Source organism: Hemitrygon akajei, chromosome 2 (assembly GCF_048418815.1).
Source record: "Hemitrygon akajei chromosome 2, sHemAka1.3, whole genome shotgun sequence".
Taxonomy (NCBI): domain Eukaryota; kingdom Metazoa; phylum Chordata; class Chondrichthyes; order Myliobatiformes; family Dasyatidae; genus Hemitrygon; species Hemitrygon akajei.
The window spans coordinates 53,495,668-53,520,479 of record NC_133125.1 but is presented as its reverse complement, the minus strand read 5'-3'; the positions used below and the strand labels follow the sequence as shown (position 1 = coordinate 53,520,479).

Here is a 24,812-nt window from a genome sequence, read left to right as displayed (position 1 = left end):
GTGCTTGACTGAATCAATGGAAGTACCGTAGATTCCGGATTTTAAGCCGCTACTTTTTTCCCACATTTTGAACAGCTTTGAACTCTGCGGCCTTTAATACGAAGCGGCTAATGCATTATTTTTTTCATGCCGCCAAAAACATTTTGCCTCGTAACAGTAGACCAATAAAATTGATGAGTAGTTCACAGAGGTCCAATGAAATTGTACGATAAATCAAGCGCACTTTCACAATTAAATTATTGTAAATCAGTCATTTGTACTCACCCTCATCAACATGGAAAACACTCGAAGAAAAGCATTGTGCTGCCTTTATGGCAGTTATTTAGTTTATAATATTTTCACTTAGTAATTCATTTTCTAGTTAAAGTTAGAAGAGTTTTAACTATATTTGTTTTCTGTACTACATCGCGGGATGCTATGACGTCACACCCGGTTTCGCCGCGTCTTGTGGGATACCAGTTTGCGATAAACGGGACGGCGGGGGTGAGCACATTACGCGAGCGGCATTAGATCTGAGCGAACGCTGCTTTTAAGTTAAAGGCGATCAATAACTTTTCCTGGTAGGCTGCAGTATATATATTTTTTTACCAGTCGTTAGGAGATATTGGAATGTTGTTCAGTAAAAACGTATACGCAACGTATATTTAAAAGTAGCCGCGTTACAGGCACGGTTCGAAAAAAAGCATTTGCAATATGTATTTGTTTATGTTACCATATGGATTTAATTAAAAGTTAAAAAATCCTCACGTGTAATATCTTTCTGTGTAAATATCTCATATTACAACGTGGGACACCTGCGGCCGAAAATCCGGTGCAGCCTAAAATCCAGTGCGGCCTGTACAAGTAAAAAATTGATTTTATTTCTAAAATTAGAGCCAGCGGCTTTTAATCAGGTGCGCTCTGTAGTCCGGAATCTACGGTAGTTACTGCATAAAAGATAGCCAATTATTAAATTATAAAATATCTGAATCTCTCAATTATTGGCACAAGATTGCAACTGCTTATTTGCACTTGCCTCTGTTCAGAATTCATAATCAATTTTACTGCCAGAATGCTGAAACAAACCAACTCAAGATTGCTTTTGCCCTGAGTAATGAGAAAATGCATTTTGAATCAGTGTATTTTTTTTCTCCACATGAAAACAAAACTAAATTGCATACTTACTTGGTGGTCTGTTGTAGGCAATAGGTGCTACTTGCTGTTGCATGCTGGGTAGTGACCGCTTCCCTTGAACAGCGAGCTGCAGATTATCTGGTAGAGGTTGTCCTCTAGCTAGCATTTTATAAGCCAGGATTTGAGCCCTTAATTGGTGAAGCTGAATTGGATTAAAAGGTGAAGGACCTCTGTTTTGCTGACTCATAACCTGAGGATCTCCTTGCAATATAGATGTGGCCTGTGATGGTGGAATCTGAGGAGGAGTGGGACCACCTGCTGACATTGGACTCGGAATATGCTCCGGTGCGCTCATAGGAGATGGATGAGGAGACATATAGCCTGCAGAGACAAAGTACATCATTAAATTCCAAACACGACAATGGATTCAAAATAATTGCACTTAGATCATTCAAATAATTCTGTCAAATTATAAAACACTGCAATATCTGCAGTTACCAGTTTACATATTTATACAGTTGTACCAAAAGAATAGATTAGCTATTACAGGTGGGCCCTGGGCAAAAGAAAGTACAATTTTGTGTTTTCATGAAAGGGGGAATTCAGGAAACAATTCTGCAAGTTTTGCTAAGAGGATTGTACAGGATAATGTAAAGCAGATATGCTGCTCTCTCTTTTGTATATTTTCTTTCAAGACTGCAACCAAATTATACTTGTAATTTTTGGTTATTAATACATTGCTATGTCTGAGGTATCTTCTCCCTCAACTGGTCCTATCCATTTTCTTGTAATTCTTCACAATAAACTACTGTTTGTTATTACTAATTGATATTTATAACTCCAGGACTCTAGTGGCGTAGACTTCCTTCAATGACCAGGCAAATTCAAACCTGAGGTGTGAAAATTGGAAAGAATAAGAAATTGAAGGGAGCAAGTAACAACTGGAGTTGTTAAAGGAAGAACGGGGAACATGCAGTGTTTGGATTACCCCTGGGCTGAATGGCTGAGCAGAGTAAATTAGCAGCACACAAGTCTTTGGGCTTCTAACCAACCATTTGTTACTATGATTTAAGGCATCAGGTTTAATTCTAGCTGGCATGGACAATAAGATAATTTTTTTATATCAGTGAGTCTGCGTTGGTGATTCTGAATAGATATAGAAAGCAAGGATGATCAGACAAGTTAAATTTGTGCAGTAAAGGTTTTCCTTTGTGATTAAGTTAATTGCAGGGGAACCAACTTAAAATACATATGTGGAATTATTGTGACTATGACCCAACATTTGTGATATTGAAGATAACTTGGCAGCTTTCAACTCAGTTTACAATTGCAGATGATCAAACAGTACGGTACAATGTACAGAACAAAAAAAAAACACTTCTCAAATTCCCAATAAAAGGTCAACACCGACTCCAATGGAGCCAGTAGTTAACCTGTATGCAAATCAAACAAAAGCTGAATGAACCCTATCTTGATGTGGATGTTAAATTAAAGCTGCAATTTTTAGAGAGCTCTTGGAAAGCACTAGGTTCTGATAAAGCTGGGGGAATAGGTATTAATGTTGTTTTTTTAACTCCCCTCTTCCTCCTTCCCCCATCAACTGCTCAGAATGCAGGAATGGCCAACAAAGCCAGCATTTAGAGCTCATCTCCAATTGTTCCTCAAATAGCGGTGAGCCTCTTTCATGAATCCCATGAATATCTATGGTCCTTTTACTGGCAGTTTTCCATCCCAATGGTGCTGCTGAAAGTGAATATCTGATTTAAAGGCAGTGATAAAGATGGAATGACAATATACTTGAAAGTTTGGTATGCAACTTGAAATGAAACTTGCAGATGATAGCATTCCATTTCTGTTTCTTCCCTCTCCCTGATGATAAAAGTTGCAGATATGGAGGTGCTGTCAGAGTAGATGATACACACTATTGCTACAACACACAAATGATAGAGGCAGTGATTACACATCATAATGTATGGAGTACCAAACAAGCAAGTTATTGTGTTCTGGGATGTTGAAGTAGTTAAACATGCTTGGGCATAAGATACCACTAGAATAATTCCTGCAGTGATGTGCTGGGACTGGAATAACCTCCTTCCAACATCAAAAACACTACCCTTCAAAACTGTGTGGTATGTATGTGCCCATAAACTTTTAGAATTCACCACTTTTGTTTCAGCCATGGCTGGTTCTGGAATGCAAAACACAACAGCCAAGTGTTATCTGATCCCATGCTTTGCTATTTCCAGTGCTCACCTATTTCTTTACACAGGGAATAAACCTAATTTGCTCAAGATGTAACTTTTGTAAAGGCAGAGATCCAAGGAAGAAGCTGAGATGGATCCCTGAACTAAGTCTTCAGATCTGGGATTGGCACTCAAGCCGGGTCACACCACTACTGAGTTACACAGCACAAAAACAAACCCTTCAGCCTAATTCATCCATGCCAACCCTGTTGCTTATCTGAGCTAATCACATTTGCCCCTATTTGGCTCATAACCCTCCCTACCCATACACCTGTCTAAACGCCTTTTATGTGTTGCAATTGTACCAGCTTCTCAATTCCTTTAGCAACCCCTTCCACATACCCCATCACCCCCATGCCCCCTTTACAATTTTCCCTTAACATCTTAAATCTATTCCCTCTAGTTTTAGATTTAACTATTCTGGAAAGAAAGACAGTCATTCACCCTATTATTGCATCTAGTTCTTCTTCCTTTTAGCAGTTTTATTGTCATGTGGCCAGATTCCCATCTGCTGGTACTGGGATCACTGTTTGTCTAGGACTTCTTGTTTCTTAGTTGTTTAGCATGCATCTAGATCTGGACTGCAGCTTCACTAGATTGACAACTCATATTTAGATAAATGTGATGTTGCTCCAAACATGCTAAGGCAAATCTCCCAGCATGATTATAAAGGTAGAATGAAGGATATTATAGGACCCCAAAGTTAAGAGTATAAAGGAGTAAATTCCTACTGCTGCTGTGGGCCAATGTTTCATGGATTCCCACTTTTAAACTGCTATTTAACTCAGTGGCATGAAGTTAGAGGAATGAAGACAAGATTTTGCCTCCATATAGACCGTATAGCGGCATTTCTACCAAATGTCAAATGCAGATATATCAAGATGTGGAGTTACAAGGATCAGTTGAAACAGTTTTCCCCCCCTTCATACTGGTTCACTCACTACCTGTCACAGAATTAGTTTGCCAGTTGTGACTTTCAGGACTTGACTAGCTCAGTCAGTTGTGGTAATACCAAGGCACTTTTGATGGTGGCCTTCGAAGTTCCCACTCTCAGAATATAGATCACAGTCCTTGTTACCCTGTCATTCTTTCAGGTATTTTTCCAAAATGGTGGTACACGGATTCATCAGACGAGTGTGGATCTTGGGTAGCAATTAAAAAGTAGGCTCCCTAACCTGTACACGACCAAATGCCATTAGACTTCATGGGGGCTGATAACAATGTTCACGATTCCGAGCTCAACACCCACTCACTTTTTATACTACCATACCACTACTTCTGGTGACTCTTCTGTTCGTGGTCAGGATGTATCTATATTTTATAATTGAAAAGTACAGCAAGCACATTGCTGTCAAGGTACAACTCTGTAAGCAATACATCAAGCTGTTGCTTGTTTGGTCTGTGGGGCAACACGCAAATTAAAAGCCAGTCCTTGGGTATATTGAGGATAAATTTACTAGGCTTTTTCAGGCATTCACTTTACTGTGGATTAGAATTCACACAGGCCACAAGAGGTATATGCACAGCAGATTTCTACCCTTGACAGACATTAATGAAGTGTAGTTTTGAGCTCACCATTATCAACACCACTTCTTCTTTTAAATTCCTGATTACTTATATATCTGAATTTTAACTTGTTTTTGGTTTGTTAATCTGGGCCTCTGAATAACTGGTCCAATGATGACTATGACACAGTTGCCCACCATACACTTTCTGAATAATTGATCATCCTTTCTAAGTATTCCTCTGTAGACTATTTTTAGTTGCTGAACTCTGATTGTGGATATTTTTTAAAATTTACACTGCTAGTTTTTATGCTATCATATCTTTGGTAATGGAGGAGCAGCAGCACAGAGGGAAAAGGGTAAAGAGAAAAATAAAACCGTTAAATACTTAGGAATCATCTTATCTAGAAATAACATATGAAGCTAGAACTAAAATGTAAACACATTTAAAAGCAAGGCAGTTCTAATGCTGATAATGCTTCAGAATAGGATTTACGACTACACGTTAATAGCGCAACGAAAATAAAATCTCCAATGGCCTGTCTTACCATATTGGCAGATATACTGCTAAAATGATTCTCAAAAAAAAAAGGGTGGCATTTATAACAACAATGTAGACTCCTTCTAAGATCATGGCTGACCTGTACTTTGGCCTCAAGACTACAACTCTTAAGGTCCAAAACAGTCTCTTTCTTGTATGAAATTAATCATGCAACCAGCATCTGCTCAGTCCCATTCCACTGCATTAAAAAATATGTAAGGCTATTAAGTTTGTTTTTAAAAGGGAATGAAATACAAGAAAGAGGTTTTATTTGAAGGTCAATTTCAGTCACTGAGAGCGAAAAGGACAGAAAAATATATTCAAGATTATGGGTGATCAGATTCAGTAATTCAATTGACTATGGCATTCATTTACAATTGATTGAACTTGCTCAAGAGATCTAGCCATTTTTCACATTTTTATTTATAGTTTCTTTCCTCCAGATCCAATTTGCTATCTTATTGTGAGACAAATATATATCAGTAGTGCCATGAGAGAAAATTTATGATGGATTTAAGACATAATAGACTAATCAAAGAAGAATCGAATGCAAAGGTTAGAAATGCATTAGTTGAAAAAATACTAAAATGAAAAGATATGAAGAAATACAACTTCACAATATTTTTCAAGCATACCTTGAGAATGTTGATCCATTGGACTCTGAGGAGGGCCCATTCCAGTATGAGAAGGCCTCATTCCCATACTTTTCATCTGACTATAATGCATTTCATCAGCCATACTCTTGTCATGGATTGCTTCCATGGACTAAGGAGGAAAATAAAATGACACACATTTATCTTTTGTCAATAAACAGGTTATACCAATTGGTAGTTTTCAGCAATGTGCCTTCAAGTAAAATTAGATTTAGAAATTACTGCAATAACATTCACTTTTAATGTTTTACATTGAAGTGCACATACCCAAAACATCATTTCACCCTTGATGTGGAGAAGTATTTGCATGTATGACACAGAGGTCATCACTACAAAAGTTATGTAGTAGAAAGCCGTTGGGATAAACGTAAAATTAAAATACGTTAATAACCCATAGTTTTCTCAAGTTTTAAAAGAAATCTGAAAACTTGCTCAGGTTTTCCAGTGGAGAGGACCACTATGAAATACTTACAAACCACAAATATCAGAAACATCTTGGCCAAACCCACCTACCATACAAGAACATCATGCTCCTAATTTAAATCAATAGGATGGTGATTACTCTGTAGTCTACACTTAATGAAGTGAAAAAAATGTAATCAAAACTAGTTAGAAAACTAAAAACTAAAATTTACTAATCTGCCAAATTTTTCTTTCACTCCCCTCTCTAATTTAATTAAACTACCCCATTAGCAAATCATGTATGACCAAACTCAAAGATCATCTGGGAGAATAAGCAAACAACCCACATGTTAAATGCTAGAAAGGATTACACGACTTTAATTTCCTGCTTTCTATTGTTGGTTTGGTGTATGCTAGCAAGTGTTTTGCATCTTAATTATATATTTAATTTGAATGTTCATCACTTAACCAATGAAAGTACTATACTCAAACACACTGTGTCACTTATCTCACTCTCAATATTCCAAAGAAAAACATGATAAAGTTGTCAGGACATTTGGAAGTACAAATCTACACAAAGTTATAAAATTTAACACAGAAGGCAGTCATCAAGCCAACTAGATTATGTTAATGTTTATATCACGAGTCTTCTCCCATTCAATATGCCACATTTCAGCTATTCAAAATATTTCTCTTTTTTTTTCTATTTTATTCTTTCCTGAAAACATCTATTTAAATCACTTGTCTTTACACTACCAGACTTTTTAAAATTAAATGAGACAACATTCCCACTGAAAATTCTTTAAATCATTTGAAAGATTATACCCAACAGCTGTTGGTAAGCAGCTAATATAATCAAGTTTTATCCCACTGGCTTGAAAACACACCAATCTTCAGACTGCATTATATATTTTAAGACTTGCAATACACTTCAAACAGGAATATTCACACTTCACTAGGGAATCAGGTTTGGCAGTCTCTACCCAGCAAGTTAGAGATTTGTGTACAAGACGCAATCCCAAATCTCTAAGCTATATTGATACTTCAAGTACTCCACTTAGCATCAGTTGTGTCTGCTTGTGTTCACTTGAAGCACGGTGTACATCTAACGGCCACACAAATATTCACGGCTGATGCTGGTCAAAACCTGTTCAGCAACAGTCTCTGGTCCCAAATAAGGCTTCCCAATTTAAAAAAAAGGAATCCCAGTAATTTCCTCAATTAGTTCCCATTCTCTAAGAGTTGCACCAAATAAATGTGATTAACTGATTAACTGAAGGCCCAATTAACTGGAATCCACTGCATTACATTTCCATGTCTGAAGATGACACAAAGAACATAAGAAATAGGAGCAGGAATGGGCCATCTGGCCTGTCGAGCCTGCTCCATCATTAAGATCTTGGCTGATCTGGCCATGGACTCATCTCCACCTAACTGCATTTTCCCCATAACCCTTACTTCCCCTACTATGCAAAAATCTATCCAACCTTGACTTAAATATATTTACTGAGCCAGTTCCACTGCTTCATTGGGCAGAGAATTCCACAGATTCACCACTCTCTGGGAAAAGCAGTTTCTCCTCATCTCCGTCCTAAATCTACTCCCCTGAATCTTATGCCCATAGTTCTAGTCTCACCTACCAATGGAAATGCCTCTATCTATCCCTTCCATAATTTTATGTTCCTATAAGATCTCCTCTCATTCTTCTGAATTCCAGCAAGTTCAGTCCCAGGTGACTCAACTCTTCTCATAGACAAACCCCCTCATCTCTGGAATCAACCTGGTGAACCTCCTCTGCACCACCTCCATAGACAGTATACCCTTCTAGAAGTAAGGAGACCAGAACTGCACGCAGTATTCCAGGTGTGACCTCACCAGTACCCTGCAGCATAACCTTTCTGCTTTTAAACTCAATCCCTCTAGCAATGAAGGCCAACATTCAATTTGCCTTCTTGATAGCCTGCTGCACCTGCAAACAAACCTTTTGTGATTCATACGCAAGCAATCCCAAGTCCCTCTGCACAGCAGCATGCTGCAATTTTGTACCAGTTAAATGATCTGATCTTCCATTTTTCCTTCCAAAGTGGATGACCTCACATTTACCAACATTGTATTCCATCTGCCAGACCCTTGCCCACTCACTTAATCTATCTCTCAGCAGACTCTCCGTATTTTCTGTACAATTTGCTAAAGCCAAAGGCTCTAGGTCTCTTTTCCACCCATCAGAGATATTTATCAGAAGTGCAGCATTGTCAAGGATCCTTCCCATTTGTCCAACAATCTATGAGCCCCCACCGTCAGGCAGGAGGTACCATAGCATTAAGACAAGAGCTGCTAGAATGGGAAATAGCTTCATCACCTAGGCCACAAGACCTCTGCACTCCACCACCCAGGTCGCATCACTTATGAAGTGCCAGTAGCAGTATACCATTTACTTTTTAAGTTTGTGCTGTAAATTCACCTTACGCTAACAGCTAATCTACCAGAATACATTTTATTATTTGTTAATTTATTTGTGGTAATAACACACAAAAATGGTTTAACACACAGACCCAAATGGCACTATTAATCAAAATAGGATGGGAATTAATTTGATCAGTACTGTACTTCCTTAGAAGGTTGGCGTCATTCAATGTCTGTAGTGAGATGCTGAAGATGTTCTATAGGTCAGTTGTGGAGAGCGCCCTCTTCTTTGTGGTGGCGTGTTGGGGAGGAAGCATTAAGAAGAGGGACGCCTCACGTCTTAATAAGCTGGTAAGGAAGGCGGGCTCTGTCGTGGGCAAAGTACTGGAGAGTTTAACATCGGTAGCTGAGCGAAGGGCGCTGAGTAGGCTACGGTCAATTATGGAAAACTCTGAACATCCTCTACATAGCACCATCCAGAGACAGAGAAGCAGTTTCAGCGACAGGTTACTATCGATGCAATGCTCCTCAGACAGGATGAAGAGGTCAATACTCCCCAATGCCATTAGGCTTTACAATTCTACCGCCAGGACTTAAGAACTTTTTAAAAGCTATTATTAATGCTTTTTGAGATAGTGATTTAGATGCATATCATATTTTTTACTAAGTTAAGTATTGTACGTTATTAGTTTTGCTACAACAAGTGTATGGGACATTGGAAAAAAAGTTGAATTTCCCCATGGGGATGAATAAAGTATCTATCTATCTATCTAAGTGATTGTGGTGAAACAGGCTTCCAATTGCTCATTATCAATCTTAAATTGGTCAATAGTTTGCCACAGTAATTATGTTCCAAACTCCAACTATTGTTGTACTACCTTCATCACATTCTCATATTTTTCCCTTACAATGTACTTATATAGTCTTCCTTAAAGCATCTGTAATTATTACCCAAATGACACCTTCCCAATCCTCCAATTTCTCAATTTGCCAACTCATACTCAAGACCCACAGCTTCCATGAGTACATATACCCTGTTTGCCTCTGCACTTTTATATAATCATAGCAAGTGATTCTTCATCTTTTCCCCACAAGTAATGGGTGAAAGTTCAGTATATCATAACAGTTCAAAGCTCTTGGTTCTGCTATCACTCTAGTCAATGTTATACATTTCTAGTGGATCAGACTTACAACTTAGAGACTTGAATTGTTCACAGCATTTCGAATGTGCTCCAACCAAAGTCTTAAAATACCACTTTCATTTTTTAGTTCTGTCATTCAACAAATGAATCTCAGCTCTGTTCCCTTTCATTGTGCAGTGCTTCATTTGTTATGCATTTCCTCAGATCCCTCAAATCCTCCGCCCTATGTAGGTACTCACTTTTTCAAAAAAAAAGTCACCTTATTTTTCCCTATCAAAATCTGCCATCTCACATATCTACTTTGGTGTCTATCATTTAAACAGTCATACTACATGCTTATTAAAGACTTCCTATATTTTGTTACAACCCAATTCTCTATAAACACAAATAAAGCACCCAAATGTAGAGACATCAACAAATTTTAAAACTGCAATTTTGAATCCAGAATCCATATGATTTATATAAATGGTGAACAAATATGTAACTGTAGCTTATTTATACCCATGGAATCTATTTCAACATTGAGTTAATGGCTGATTTGTGACATTAAGTCTTCTTTGCTCATATTCCCTAATAAATCTGATTTAAGAAAATCTATGAAAATCCAATTTTAAAACTAAATTTATCTAGCACAATGTCAGTTGAGGATGGATACTCGAAACCATGCCTCTCAGAATGCAGGAGTGATTCACATCCACCAGCCAAAAAGTAATGGTATGATAGTGCAAATTGCTTCCCTTCATCCATTATAAAATTGAAAAAAATTAATTTGTTATCCTTCTTAATTACAGACAGTAATTGCAGTCCAATCACTAATCCTTACTCAATACCACCTCAGGACTTCTGCTGGACCATTCATTTTCCCGTTTCAAAACTTGCAATATATTCTGCTACTTGCTTCATGGCTCTATGCCACTTTAACCTGCATCACAATTCTTATGCAATATCTTATTATTTGTGAAAATCCAAATGCATTGGCCTTACTTACCCATTTGCCTAACTTCTCAAAGTATTTCAACAAGGTTGGTAACCATGGCATTCTCTTTAGAATTCCAAGCTGCTGTTTTGTGCTCAGTTTCTACATGTTTTTCTTTAAAACATCTGTGAACAAGGACACTAATATAAAACCCATCACTGACTCTAAATTGATTGGGCTCTTGGTTCGCTGGATTTGTTCCTTTTCTTATATACAAAGAATCACTCTAGCTGTCTGCTTCTGCCCTTTGCTAATGATTTTTTTGAATACATATATGTTGCCTCTAACTCCCTCCTACCTTGTTTTTATACATGCTGTTTCAATGCATCTTGCCTAGACTTATTTTCCAATTTCCACTGTAAATCACATCAACATTAATTTTCAAATGAGGCCGTAATTATTTAATATTTTGCCATTTTGTTAGAAACAGCTTGGTATTACCATGTGTAATCATTAGTAACCATTACTTATATTTTCACATTATTTTGTGGCTGTCAATTTTTTGTGTAAAACAAAAATCTGAGATCCTGATCCAATGCTGAATATAATCAGCTTTTTAAATTCCTATTGCTTTCATGTTAATTGTCAGGAATTTTCAATGACAATACAGTGGAACAACGCATTAACTCCAGGCTCAAATGAAATATTTCTATTACTTTTAAATGCACTAGCTGGGATAGCATCATACATTTAACAGTGGATCTTGTGCTGTATTTTGCTATAAACAACAAAAAAAAAGTAAAACTCAATTGAATGAGGAAAACAAATGCTGCAAATCCAAAATAAAAGGAGAATTTTTAAAGAAGAGAAATCCATAGGTCCATTAGAATCAATAAAGGTCAAATTCTTTTAAGAAATACGCAGGTCCAATCTATGGCAAGAATTGCATTACTTAAAAAATCTCAGCAAATTTTAAGTTTGCTTGCATTACATGTGTTATAACTAAGATTTATGAGTAATACGTTAAGGTAAGATCATTACCTTATGCATCTGGTGCATGCTATCCTGCTGGAACTCGCCTGGAGCTTGGGATGGCATTGAATGAGTTACATTTGATGGTCCTGGACTTGGACCTGGACCCATCATACTATGTACAGAGCCTGGTGATGGTCCTGGTCCTGGACTCGGGCCTAGAATTGGTCCAGGAGATGGACCTGGTCCTGGAGATGGTCCAGGATGAGGCATCCCACCAGTGGGATCTGTAGGTGTCGACATCTATGCCAGTGTTGCTTGTTGACTTGAAGAAATTCTACATGGAAATCCAAAAAGGTAAATAAAGATGTTCATACATGCAAAAGAACATAAAACTTTAAAAACTATTCATGGTTCTTTATGTGCCCAAAGTACTCAACTGAATAACAATTAATACACAACTTCAGATTTTGTCACAAGAAATCCGTTTGTGAAAAATAAGTGGCAAATTGACAAAATCAAGGGCCATTTTACAATAAAACTACCAAATTGTGTTTACAAATGCGATCATTTCCTCTGCATGAATTGCAGAGTATAGAAGACTGCAGTTTTATCTATATTATGCATACCAACATCTGTGCTTTCATGCTAGACTACCCACAATTTCATATTCGGGAAAACAGAAAAATAGTATTGCTAGCAAAAATATGCATAAGACATGAGTGCTGTCATTTTTGAAATGATTTTTTTTCCTTCGGCAAGCTCTAAAGCAGACCTAGAAATTATCTATTTCATTCCTAATTACTACTAGAGCCCCAAGGCTTTTATGATACTTCCAAGGAAAATGCAAAATTGTACATTTGATTAACAAAATTCTACAGAATGAAAAAAAATAAAAATGCTTGCAAAACAGAACCAAAGACTGACATAGATTTTGTTTGCTCGTCTACAATATGTAGTATTTTCTATAGTAGATATATGGAATGAAAACAACCCCTCATTACAGTATCCTAGCAATTGCTTGGAGAGGCAATATCATTTTTGACAGTTCCAGCTTGCTGTTAAGTTAATACAGTGAAATATCACCAAAAAATAGAACAAATAAAGAGAATGCAATCTTTTCAATTGAAATCAGCATCTGCCAAATTATTAACAATCCTCAATTTTTGGTTGAATTCTTGGTCTTAAGAGTTAAAAATAATAATGGAAAAAATTCAAACGCAAGCCTGCTGTGAAAAATTTAGCAATACACAGCCTACTTTTGCATCTATTTAAAAAACAATATCTGTGAAATGGAGGAATTTTCTTCCAGATACAAATTCATTCATGAAAATAACACAGGAAATATTAATTTTTTTCAAGAGTCATAAACAGTAAACAGCAATGAAATGAGAAGTTACTTTTCTGCAATTAACTCATCCTCAAGGATTAGCCTCATCGATGGAATACAGAGTATTATTTTTTCCCCAGATAGAATGACAAATTGTTTGTCATAAAACGTTCAATTTTACATTTCTATCCTTTAGTTCATCTCCCAGTAGGAACAATGGTTATTCTTTCAGAAAAAAGCAGATCACATGAAATTAAAGCCAACCTAAATGAACACCACAGCAACAAATTACATGCATCAAGGAACAGGTAGAACAAACTGTTTTAATCCCTTATCTTCACTCAGTAATTCCACTAGCAAGAAGACTACTTCCTGTAGTGAAATAAATGGATGTGCTCGTTTACTTTTCTCCACAAAATTCTCAATATTATCAAACTGATACCACCAGTGACCAAACCCCACCCCCAAACACTCCCCCCCACAACCAATATAGAATGCCAGCTATGCTGATGGGAAATAGCTTGCGTGCAATTGATCAATTTGAGTGGTAAACACTGGTGCACCTCAAATAAGCAACTGTTGTAGCTATTGAATATTCCAAACACGATATCCAGGAATATACAAATCCAAGAAATTTATCAAAACATTTATCGGTTTTACAGTCACAATGGAAGCTCCAAATTTCCAACTTCATCTTCATTAAAAATTAAATTTTCCACAGAAATTTATACTTTTGAAAACCCGTTACACTTGTAAGAAAAAGTTTATGAACCCTTTACATTTATCCAATTTTCTCATAAAATGTGGTCTGTTCTTCATTATAATAGACAAGTACAATCTGCCTAAACTAATAGCACACAAACAATTGTACTATACTTTTCATTTCTTTATTGAACACATTGTTTAATCATTCACAGTCAAGGCTGGAAAAAATATGTGAACCCGTGTATTTAATAACCAGTAGAACCTTTCTCAGCAGCAATAACCTGCCACAGAATTTCCTGTATACTACTGATCAGATTTGCACAACGGCAAGAAGGAATTTTAGACCATTCCTCCATACGAAACTGTTCCAGTTCATCAATATTTCTGGGACACCTTGCATGAACACTCCTTGTCAGGTCATGCCACAGCATCTCAATTGGGTTAAGGTCTGGACTGACTTGGCTATTCTAAAACAAACTTTCTTCATTTTAAACCACTCTGTTGATTTACTTTTGTGTTTCAGATCATCGTCTTTTGCATCATCCAACTTCTATTAAGCTTCAAGTGACAGACTGCTACCTTGACACTCTCCTGTAAAATGTTTTTTGAATTCATTGTTCCTTCAATGATTGCAAGCTGTCCAGGCCATGAGGCAGCAAAGCAGCCCCAAACCATGATGCTCCTTCCACCATGCCTCACAAGTAGGATGATGTTTTAGTATTGGTGTGCATTCTGCCAAAAAGTTAAACTTCTGTCTCATCTGTCCACAGAACATTGTCCCAGAAGTGTTGGGGAACATCCAGGTAGTCTTTTGCAAACTTGAGATGTGCACTGGTTTCCATTGGTGTCCTTCCGTGAACACCATTCTTGTTCAGTGTTTTTCTTATAGTGGGCACATGAACAAAGACATTAGCAAGTTTTAGAGATTTCTGCAAGTATTCTACTGTTACCCTTAGGATCTTTTTCACCTCCTTCAGCTTGGCACATTGTGCTCTTGGTATCTTTGTAGGACGCCCAGCCCTAGGGAGAGTAGCAACAGTTCTGAATTTCCTCCATTTGTAGGCAAACTCTCTTACTGCGGACTGACGAACACTTACGTCTTTACAAATGTTTTTGCAGCCTTTTCCAGCTTCATGCATCTCTACAATTCTTTGTCTAAGGTCCTCTGGAAGTTGTTTTGATTCAGGCATGGTGCACATAAACAGATCTTTCTTGAGAAGGGCAGGCTCTGTCAGTAATCTGACTTTGTCTTTTTTATAAGGCATGGTTTCTCTACAACCCAAACCACCAATTTCAACTCAATGATTAGATCACCCGATTCCAAATAACTTTTGTAGAAAGCATTACCCCAGTTTCACATACTTTTTTGAACCTAGAATGTGGTTGTTTCAATAGTGTACTCAATATTGAAGAAAAGTACAATTGTGTTATTAATTTAGGCAGATTGTGTGTCTATTATTGTGACTTAGATGAAGATTAAACCACATCTTATGATTAATTAATGCAGAAAAACCAGGTAATTGCAAAGGGTTCACAAACTTTTTTTTACAACTGTATATTCCACCTACTACAATGGTCACAAAAGTATCTTATAACCATGACATTCAGAAGCAAAGTTCAATGAACAATTTAATAAACAGACAACTACTGCTTGATAAGAGGTCATGAAATTAAGACAGAAAGGCCCTTCTCTAATTATTATTTGTATCTATGCAAATAGAAACAGGAAATTGGTTTAGCGTCCATCAGTCCTGGATTGCTAGGCTAGATTAGGAAAGGGTTCAAACTGATTAAGAGGGATGTAACCACAAAACTAAGAACAGAACAAGAGAAAGCAGTAAATGCCACACATATTAAGTATGCTGGTGGCAAGCAACTTTCTAATGAGAGGCTTGGTAATCAGTACAACACTATGATGATTAACACAGGAGTTTATTAAGCCTTATAATTTCATTTACATAGAATGATAAAAGCCTCAGAAGAAGCATAAAGAGATGCCAAAACTAAACAGATTAGGTGGTCAAAGTAGGTAAGATATGGGGTTTCTCACAGGGTTTGAATAGAATGAAAAATGAACAAATTCCTGAAAGTATTATCATACAAATAAGGAATGTTAGAGCAAGAGACACTCAAGATGTTACAGAATAAATTAAGAGAATAAGTATTTTGGATCTGAATAACTAGGAGATCAAGTCAAATAAACAATAATAAATAAAATAAAGCAAACTTGAGAATGAGAGACACGAAGTCCTTGAAAGTGAGCTCATACATTATGGGAACAGTTCATTAATGGGGTGAGTGAAGTTATACCCTGTGGTTCAAGAGCCCGATGGCTGAGAGGTAATAACTGTTCTTGAACTTGGTGGTGTGGGTCCTGAGGGTCCTGCACCTTCTTTCTGACAGCAGCAGTAGAAGAAAGCATGGCCTGGGTGTTGGGGGTCCTTGATGATGGATGCTGCTTTCCTGCAATAGTGCTCTGTGTAGGTGTGCTCAATGGTGGGTTGGGCATTACCTATGATGAACTGAGATATATCCACTACCTTTTGTAAGATCTTCTATTCAATATTATTGGGTGTTTCCATACCAGGACATGATGTAATCAGCCAATAAACTTTCCACCACACATCTAAAGAAGTTTGTCAAAGTTCTAGATGTCATGCTGAATCATCGCAAACTCCTAAGGAAGTAGAGGTGCTGCCGTACTTTCTACGCAATAGCACTTACATGCTATGCCCAGGACAGATCCTCTAAAATGTTACAGCATTAATTTAATGTTGCTGACCCTCACTACCTCTGATCTGCTGATGAGCACTAGCTAATAGACCTTTGGTTACCTCCCCCTGGTCAATAATCAACTCCTTGGTCTTGCTGCTATTGAATGCGAGATTGTTGTTGTGGTACCACTCAGTTCGATTTTCAATCTTCCTCTTAAGTGCTCATTTATCACCACCTTTGATTTGGCCAACAACTGTGGTGTTATTAGCAAACTTATATATGACAATGGAGCTGTGCTTAGCCACACAATCCTAAATATAAAGTGTATGCTGAGGGGAGGATAGCATTGAATGCTGAGCTGTAGTCAATGAGAAGCATCCTGAAGTATGGATCTTCATTGCTTAGATGTTCCAGAATTGAGTGAAGAGCCATTGAAGTGGCATCTGCTGTTTACTTGTGATGTTAGGCAATTTGGAATGGATCTAAATGGCTTCTCAGACAAGAGTTGATATGTTTCATTACCAACCTCTCAAAGCACTTCATCAGTGGAAGTACAGTACCATACAAAAGTTAAATATAAATATATATATCTTAAGACTTTTGCACAGTATTGTAGCAATTTTATGTATTATGCTGCAGTGCTGCTACAAAGAAAAACAAACTTATTGACACGTGAATAATAAATCTAATTCAGATATGGGTCTCTATTGTGGACTGACAGTGGGGGGGGGGGGAATCACGGTTGGAGAAAAAGAGGAAGGAAGGGGGAGGCAGCAGGAAACACCAGAGAAAAATTCTATAATGATCAATAAACCAAATGACCTTGCCTAGTGTCTCAGGGCCACGTACGTCTGCTCCCATACCACTTCCACCCGACACTCCTCTGCTGCCTGACCCACACCTCCCATGGTACTTCATCCTCACCATTCCTAACATCCTTCGCTCCTGTCAGATTTACAAACTTGCGCTCCACTCCACGTTGACAAATACAGTAGTGCACAAAAATCTTAAGCTTCCCAGCTCTATATACGTGCCAAAGACTTTTGTACAGTACTGTCAGTGCTACTGGATGATAGTCATTGACGCAGGTCACCACATTCTTCTTAGGCACTGGTATAATTGAAGCCTGCTTAAAGCAGGTGGGTACCTCAGACTGCTGAACCAAGAGGTTGAACACTCTAGTCCAGGGATGTCAAACTCATTTTAGGTCACGGACCGGATTGAGCAAAATGCAGCTTCATGCGGGCCGGATCAGTCGGACGCGTGCGAACGCAGCTTTCATTGCCTCCGTTTTTTCAGCCTGCTCTCATGTGTTTCAGTCTCTGCTATAACTACAAAGTGTTTCATTTTACAAATTCCGTTTCATATGAAGAAGACTGCCGAATAAACACTAAAAACCCTGAAAACCTGGTACCTGAATAAACTCAGCATTAGCCATATCATACGCCATAGGCGCTTTGGTTACTGGGGCCAGCTTTAATAGTAATTAGATATTATCTCGCGGGCCAAAGATAATTCCACCGCGGGCCGGATTTGAGTTTGACATATATGCTCTAGTCAGTTGTTCAGCACAGGTCTTCAGTACTCAGCCAGGTATCCCGACTGAGCCGAATGATTTGGTGGGTTTATCCCCCTGAAGGATGCCCTCCCATTGGCCTCTGAAACTGAAATCAGGGGCTCTGGGAGTTCATGAAGATGCCTCCATGTTTTGGTAGTCAAAGAGAGTACATGGCATTGATCTCAGCAGGGTGCAAAGCCTTGCTGCCACCTACACTGTCTGTTTCACTTTGTAGGAGGTGATAGCCTGTTACAGCTGTCAAGCATCCTTCAGTGATTCCACCAGCATTTTGTGTGTCTTCAGTGATTCAAGTTTGGTCCAGAATTGCCACTTCGCAGGTGAAATGGCTTTCTGGAGATCATTACTGAACCTTGTGTATTTAACTTGCTCACAAGACTTGAATGCCACTGATTTGACCCTCAGCAAACTGCAGATCTCGTGGTTCATCCCGAGCCTCTGGTTAAGGAAGACTGAATGATTTTGTGGGGACACATTTGTCTATGACTACTTCTGTTTATAAAGTCTGTGACAACAATGGTGTATTCATTCAGATTCCCTAATGATTCCATGAACACTGACAGGTCTAACGGCTCACAGCAATCCTGTAGCCACTCTTCAGCCTCCTGCAACCATCTGTGCGCTCATCTCTGAAACTTTGTTCTTTAGCCTCTGCCTGTAAGCAGGTAGGACAGTAAGTGACCTAGGCATGGAATGGTAGACATTCCTAAATGTAGTGTAACATTGATCAAGTGGTGGTCAAGTGGTCAACCTTGGTGCTGCAGATGATAATGATAATTGAACAGATTTCTTCAAACAAGCCTGATTGAAGTTGCCAACAATGATTTGAGAGGGGTCGGGAAGGCTGTTTGTTTGCCAATCATGGCACTCAATATACATCAAGCGCTTATACATCTGCCTTTAATGGTATGAGAACTCTCTTGGTAGGCACAATCATCAGTTGTTCCAGTTTGGGGGAACAAGAGTATGACAAGACTGCTATGTCTGAGCACCAAAGAGTTTATCATGAAACAGACCCCCCACCTTTTCCCTTCTCCGAATCCATCTGGTGTATTGAGAAGCCCTCGTGCCTTAGCAATGTAACTGGCAGGCCCGCAGTGATCCATCTCTGTGAAACACAGAACACAGCCACTCAATTCCCTCTGATACAGCAATCTTATTTATTTAATGATATAGTCCTTCTGGCTCTTTGAGCCACGCTGCCCCAGCAACCTCAATTAACCCTAACATAATCACAGGACAATTTACAATGACCGATTAACCTACCCGGTACATCTTTGGACTGCACGAGGAAATTGGAGCACCTGGGGGAAACCCAGACATTCCACATACAGAAACTCCTTGCGGAATGGCACCAGAATCGAACTCCATGTTCCGGCACAGTTTGAGCTGTAACAGCATCACGCTAAATGCAACGCGACCATGGTGCCCTTGTTAACCAGCACTTGTACATTTGCTAACAAGATGCTAGGAAGTTTCACTCCCCAGTGTTTCAGACTAGCTTGGAGTCCTGCCCCTCTCCCTCTTTTGGCCACGGCAATGTAGCTTCAAGCTTAAAGGTGCCGTACCTGCATGCTTGGGAGTCAAGTACACCAAGTCCTTCAGCAGATCATGAAATCGCTAGTTCATTAAGATGGTTCAAAGATATGTTACTTAAAGGGAAATTACAGACTACAGATTACATCGAAAGTAATTCAGAAGTAAATACAGAAGTTTTGGAAGCAGCCCATTAACACTTCACTGTGGTTCACCAGTACCATTTTGAACAAAAGATGATTCAACTAAAAGATCAATTTAATAAAACTGATAAATGAAGAGCTGAGGTAGTTAGAAGAAAGCTGCAGTTAGGTGTCATTGGTGTGCAAATGAAAGCTAGTATTTGGATTATAAACTGGATAAAGGACAGACCACAGTGCTCAAACAGTGGATAGGTACATTTGTACAAGTACAACTGCTATAGATATTACAACTATGACCAAAACACGAGCAGAACTTGATAAAGACAACCCCAGAGAGATGAGCAATGAACAAAAGGAATTTGTAGTTCTGTGTGGAAAAAGTGGAGTTAGTAGCAGGAAGAGGTCATGTTTCATACTTCTACATTTTCCAATCACTACTGCTTCAATTATTAAAACAGTGATTAATGAAGACGACATAGCATTTTTGTCACTATCTGGTAAACATTTTTCCAGTATTGTTTGGTTAGGAGTGTTGGAAAAAGGATGGACAAAGGCATTAGATAAAAGACGGAGTTAGAGTTCCAGTTTGTCAAAAAGAAAAGGTCCCGTAATAGCTGTGCGACAAGAAACAGTTACTGTTACAAGTTAATGAACTTTAACGGGTACTGACAAAAGTTAGATAATTCAAAGTGTATAAAGAAAAAGAACAATGCTGGAACTGTGAGATAAGGACTCTGCAGATACTTTGAAATCTGGAATAGAGTACTCAAAATATTCAGCAGGTCAAGTGCCATCTAGAAAAAAAGAACTTGTTCAAGGTTAACAGACTGAATATCTTTCACCAAAACTTTCACAAATTCTGATAACAATTGCATATAACCAAATTGTAAGTCCTGACATCTGTACAATGTCCACGTCGAAGAAATGCTGGTCCACAGGCTTGGTTTGAGCTTCATTAGAACAATCAGGAAGCCAAATTGCTCAGTACAGCATGAAGAATTAAAATGACAGGTACCAGGAAGCTTAGAATCACCAAAGGACTGAACAAAACAGGTTTCTCTAAAGCAGTCACCTAATCTTCATTTAGTTATTTCAATACTGTATCACCATATGCAGTATGCTAAAATTGTAAAAGGCAAATTGAACTACACACACAAAATGCTGGAGGAACTTAGCAAGCCAGGCAGCATCTTTATAGGAAAATTTACAGTTGACATTTCATCAGGTCTGGAAAGGAACATAGCAGAAACAAGAGAAAAAAATCTGCAGATGCTGAAATACACACATACACAAAATGCTAGAAGAACTCAGTAGGCCAGGCAGCAACTACTGAAAAAGAGTACAGTCGATGTTTCAAGCCAAGACTCTTCATCAAGACAGAACATGGCAGAAGCCAGAATAAAAAAAAGTTGGGGGGAGAGAAATCGGGGAGCACAAACTGCAGGAAATAGGAAATTCCTGGTGAGAAGAAGCTGGTCATATACATTAATGATCTGGATGATGGGGTGGCAAATTGGATTAGTAAGTATGCAGATGATACTAAGATAGGTGGTGTTGTGGATAATGAAGTAGGTTTTCAAAGCTTGCATAGAGATTTAGGCCAGTTAGAAGAGTGGGCTGAAAGATGGCAGATGGAGTTTAATGCTGATAAGTGTGAGGTGCTACATTTTGGTAGAAATAATCAAAATAGGACATACATGGTAAATGGTAGGGCATTGAGGAATGCAGTAGAACAGAGTGATCGAGGAATAATGGTGCATAGTTCCCTGAAGGTGGAATCTCATGTGGAAAAGGTGGTGAAGAAAGCTTTTGGTATGTTGGCCTTTATAAATCAGAGCATTGAGTATAGGTGTTGGGATGTAATGTTAAAATTGTACAAGGCATTGGTGAGGCCAAATTTGGAGTATTGTGTACAGTTCTGGTCACCAAATCATAGGAAAGATGTCAACAAAATAGAGAGAGTACAGAGGAGATTTACTAGAATGTCACCTGGGTTTCAGCACCTAAGTTACAAAGAAAGGTTGAACAAGTTAGGTCTTTATTCTTTGGAGCACAGAAGGTTGAGGGGGTACTTGAAAGAGGTATTTAAAATTATGAGGGGGATAGATAGAGTTGACGTGGATAGGCTTTTTCCATTGAGAGTAGGGGAGATTCAAACAAGAGGACATGAGTTGAGAGTAAGGGGCAAAAGTTTAGGGGTAACACGAGGGGGAACTTCTTTACTCAGAGAGTGGTAGCTGTGTGGAACGAGCTTCCAGTAGAAGTGGTAGAGGCAGGTTCGATATTGTCATTTAAAAAAGAATTGGATAGGTATATGGACAGGAAAGGAATGGAGGGTTATGGGCTGAGTGCACAGGTTGGTGGGAATAGGTGAGAGTAAGCATTTGGCACGGACTAGAAGGGCTGACATGGCCTGTTTCTGTGCTGTAATTGTTATATGTTATATGACAAAAGGGAACGATGTGAGAAGCAAGTTGATAGATAAAAAAGGCCAAGGACAGGAGGAGGAATCCAACTTGAGAGGAAGTATACTATGCAATAAAAAAGAGATGGGGAACCAGAGGGAGGTAAATTGAAATGTTTCATCTGGAAAAAATGTTTGGTGCCTCAGAAGGTAGAGATGCCAGAGGCAAAAGGGTAGGTGTTGAATCTTTAAAACACTTCTACTAACACTTCTGATAAAAAGTCATTAGCAGCTTCTCTCTCTACAGATGCTACATGACTAGCTGTACTTCCTTGGATTTTCTGATAGCTAGCATCTTTTATTTTGCTTTCCAAATGCGATTTTTAAGCCAAAAATGTACCTATAATGTTTTGGATTGACAAGTTTCTGAAGTAATTATTTTCCAGTCAGAAGTTTTCAGTTTACAAACTCATTTAAGTACCACATTTAAAACGGAAAAGTATCCCCGTTGGCAATTTGAAATTAGGTATCAGATATCAAGTTATTACTGAAATTTCTAAAGCTTTGAACAAAACTTCACACATTGCCTCTTACATTGCTTTTCAACTTGACTTTCCTCATATAGCATTTCATTACTTGCAACCTAGATTTTTAAAAAAATTGCCACAGCTTACCATTTTAATTATCCTCCAAAACAGAAAAGTTGTTCTACCAATTTACATAGTTCAGTTGATTTGCAACTATGCTCAAAAGGATAGCTAAGTTACACAGTATTTCCTTTCAATAAATTTTCCAGATGGAAAGTTGTACCAGAACTTTAAAAGCTATGGTTATTTAGCCACAACTAGAGACAACATCCAGTACTGGTCAACACAAACGAAGGATAGCACAACAATGGATGGAGAGGAGATTTCAGGAGTATGTTGCCAAGATTGCAGCATTTTAATTATGATGAAAACCTGTGTCTGAGCTGGGGATTGAACAAAGGTCGAGGGACAATTTAAACAAATGGCAAGTGTTGCAAAATACAAAATTAGGAATCAACAGCTTGCATGCTTATATAGTAGTTCTCTTCTGTTATATATAATACGGCCAAATTGTCTATGTTTATTCATACCTTCAAAGAAATCCTGGGACAGACTTAACCTTTGTGTTACAGTATTATTTCAATTGAACCGCTAAACATATGGGAAAGTACAAATGGATCACCAGGCGGTAAGTAAAATAACAAGCACATGAGGCAGTAGAGATACATAGTCACATAACACAGAAAGAGGTCCTTTTGCCCACTGTCCAACTCAATCATCAAAAATGCATTTACACCAATCATACTTTATTCCCTTTCATTTCTCACTAATTTCCCCAGCTTTGGAAACTCACCCACACAATTTAACTACTAACAATCAGGACTGGAATTTGGAAAGAAACACAAGCAGTCAACAGAATAAGCAAACTCCACACAGACAGCACCAGAAATCAAGGTGGACCTGGGATGGTGGTTATGAGAAATCAGCTGCACCACTGACAGCCCAGACCATGCAAGTTTCTATAATTCTTTAATAAACACAGCAGATACCTTTGTTGAAACTACTAAATTAAGCATATTTGTAGCAGGCCAGTTAGCACTAAAATTCACTGAAATATTCTATACACAATTTCAAAGAACAAATTGATTATGGATAAGACATGATTTTGAATGCATCCCATTCACAAGTAATAACTACTAAAAATAAAACTTACTGCAAATACCAGTAAGAGCTGTGATATTTAAATTTTATTGGTAGATCAGCCTCAACACCAGTAATTTTAAAAAAGCAGACTATAATATCCGATAGTTTTTTTCTCGGTGCTCAAAACATGTTCTGCTTCTAACAAAACTAGCAATTTTAAAATCAACATTACACCACTATTTCCAAAATCTTGAGTTTCAGGCATGAAATTTAGGATGCTCAATGTTATCTGAGCATGCTAACTACAACCTTACAGACCTTTGTTTTCAAGTGTCATCCTCATGTATTTACTCAAATTTAATCAGAACACAAGAACTTTGCATTAACATGGAATTTAATGAAAATTAGGATCACAACTTTATATTTAGTCCTCTTCCCCCCCCCCCAAAAGATCTGAGAGTAAAGAATTTAACAAGACAAAGCAGACTCCAGAATGATTTAACAGAAGGGTTACTTCATCTCTATTTCCCTCTGATCCATCAACATAACAAAATCTTCAGTAGCACACCACCACATGTTTGCTACAAAAAAAACCTCAAATGATTTATGATCAACACTTCTGAAAAATGAAATTTAAGCTCAGACATTTTTATTACATAAAACAGCAGAAATCAATAATACATTTTTGAAATCCAGTTTTTAGTTTTTACTCCCAATATGGTATTAGCATATGTTCGCGTAAAAAGGAATGGAAATAAAAATGAATGAAGGCTAAGTTACACGACATAATTCCTTCAGCTGTTCTATCACCACATTGCATCAGTCCATTTCGCAGCCTAATAG

General features: G+C 38.0%; 1 protein-coding gene across 4 annotated transcripts in view; it reads right to left on the bottom strand.

Annotated features, from left to right (window-relative positions):
• The window catches only part of smarca2 (SWI/SNF related BAF chromatin remodeling complex subunit ATPase 2), a 122,313-nt gene that overhangs the window by 96,378 nt on the left and 1,123 nt on the right, over positions 1-24,812 (bottom strand). For all 4 annotated transcript variants that reach the window (XM_073072230.1, XM_073072255.1, XM_073072246.1 and 1 more), the window contains exons 2-4: positions 11,960-12,227; positions 6,038-6,167; positions 1,165-1,494 (exon numbers count right to left, since the gene is read on the bottom strand). In XM_073072230.1, the coding sequence (XP_072928331.1) occupies positions 1,165-1,494; positions 6,038-6,167; positions 11,960-12,193 (694 nt within the window). In that variant the 5' untranslated portion in view covers positions 12,194-12,227. The remainder of the gene's footprint in view (positions 1-1,164; positions 1,495-6,037; positions 6,168-11,959; positions 12,228-24,812) is intronic.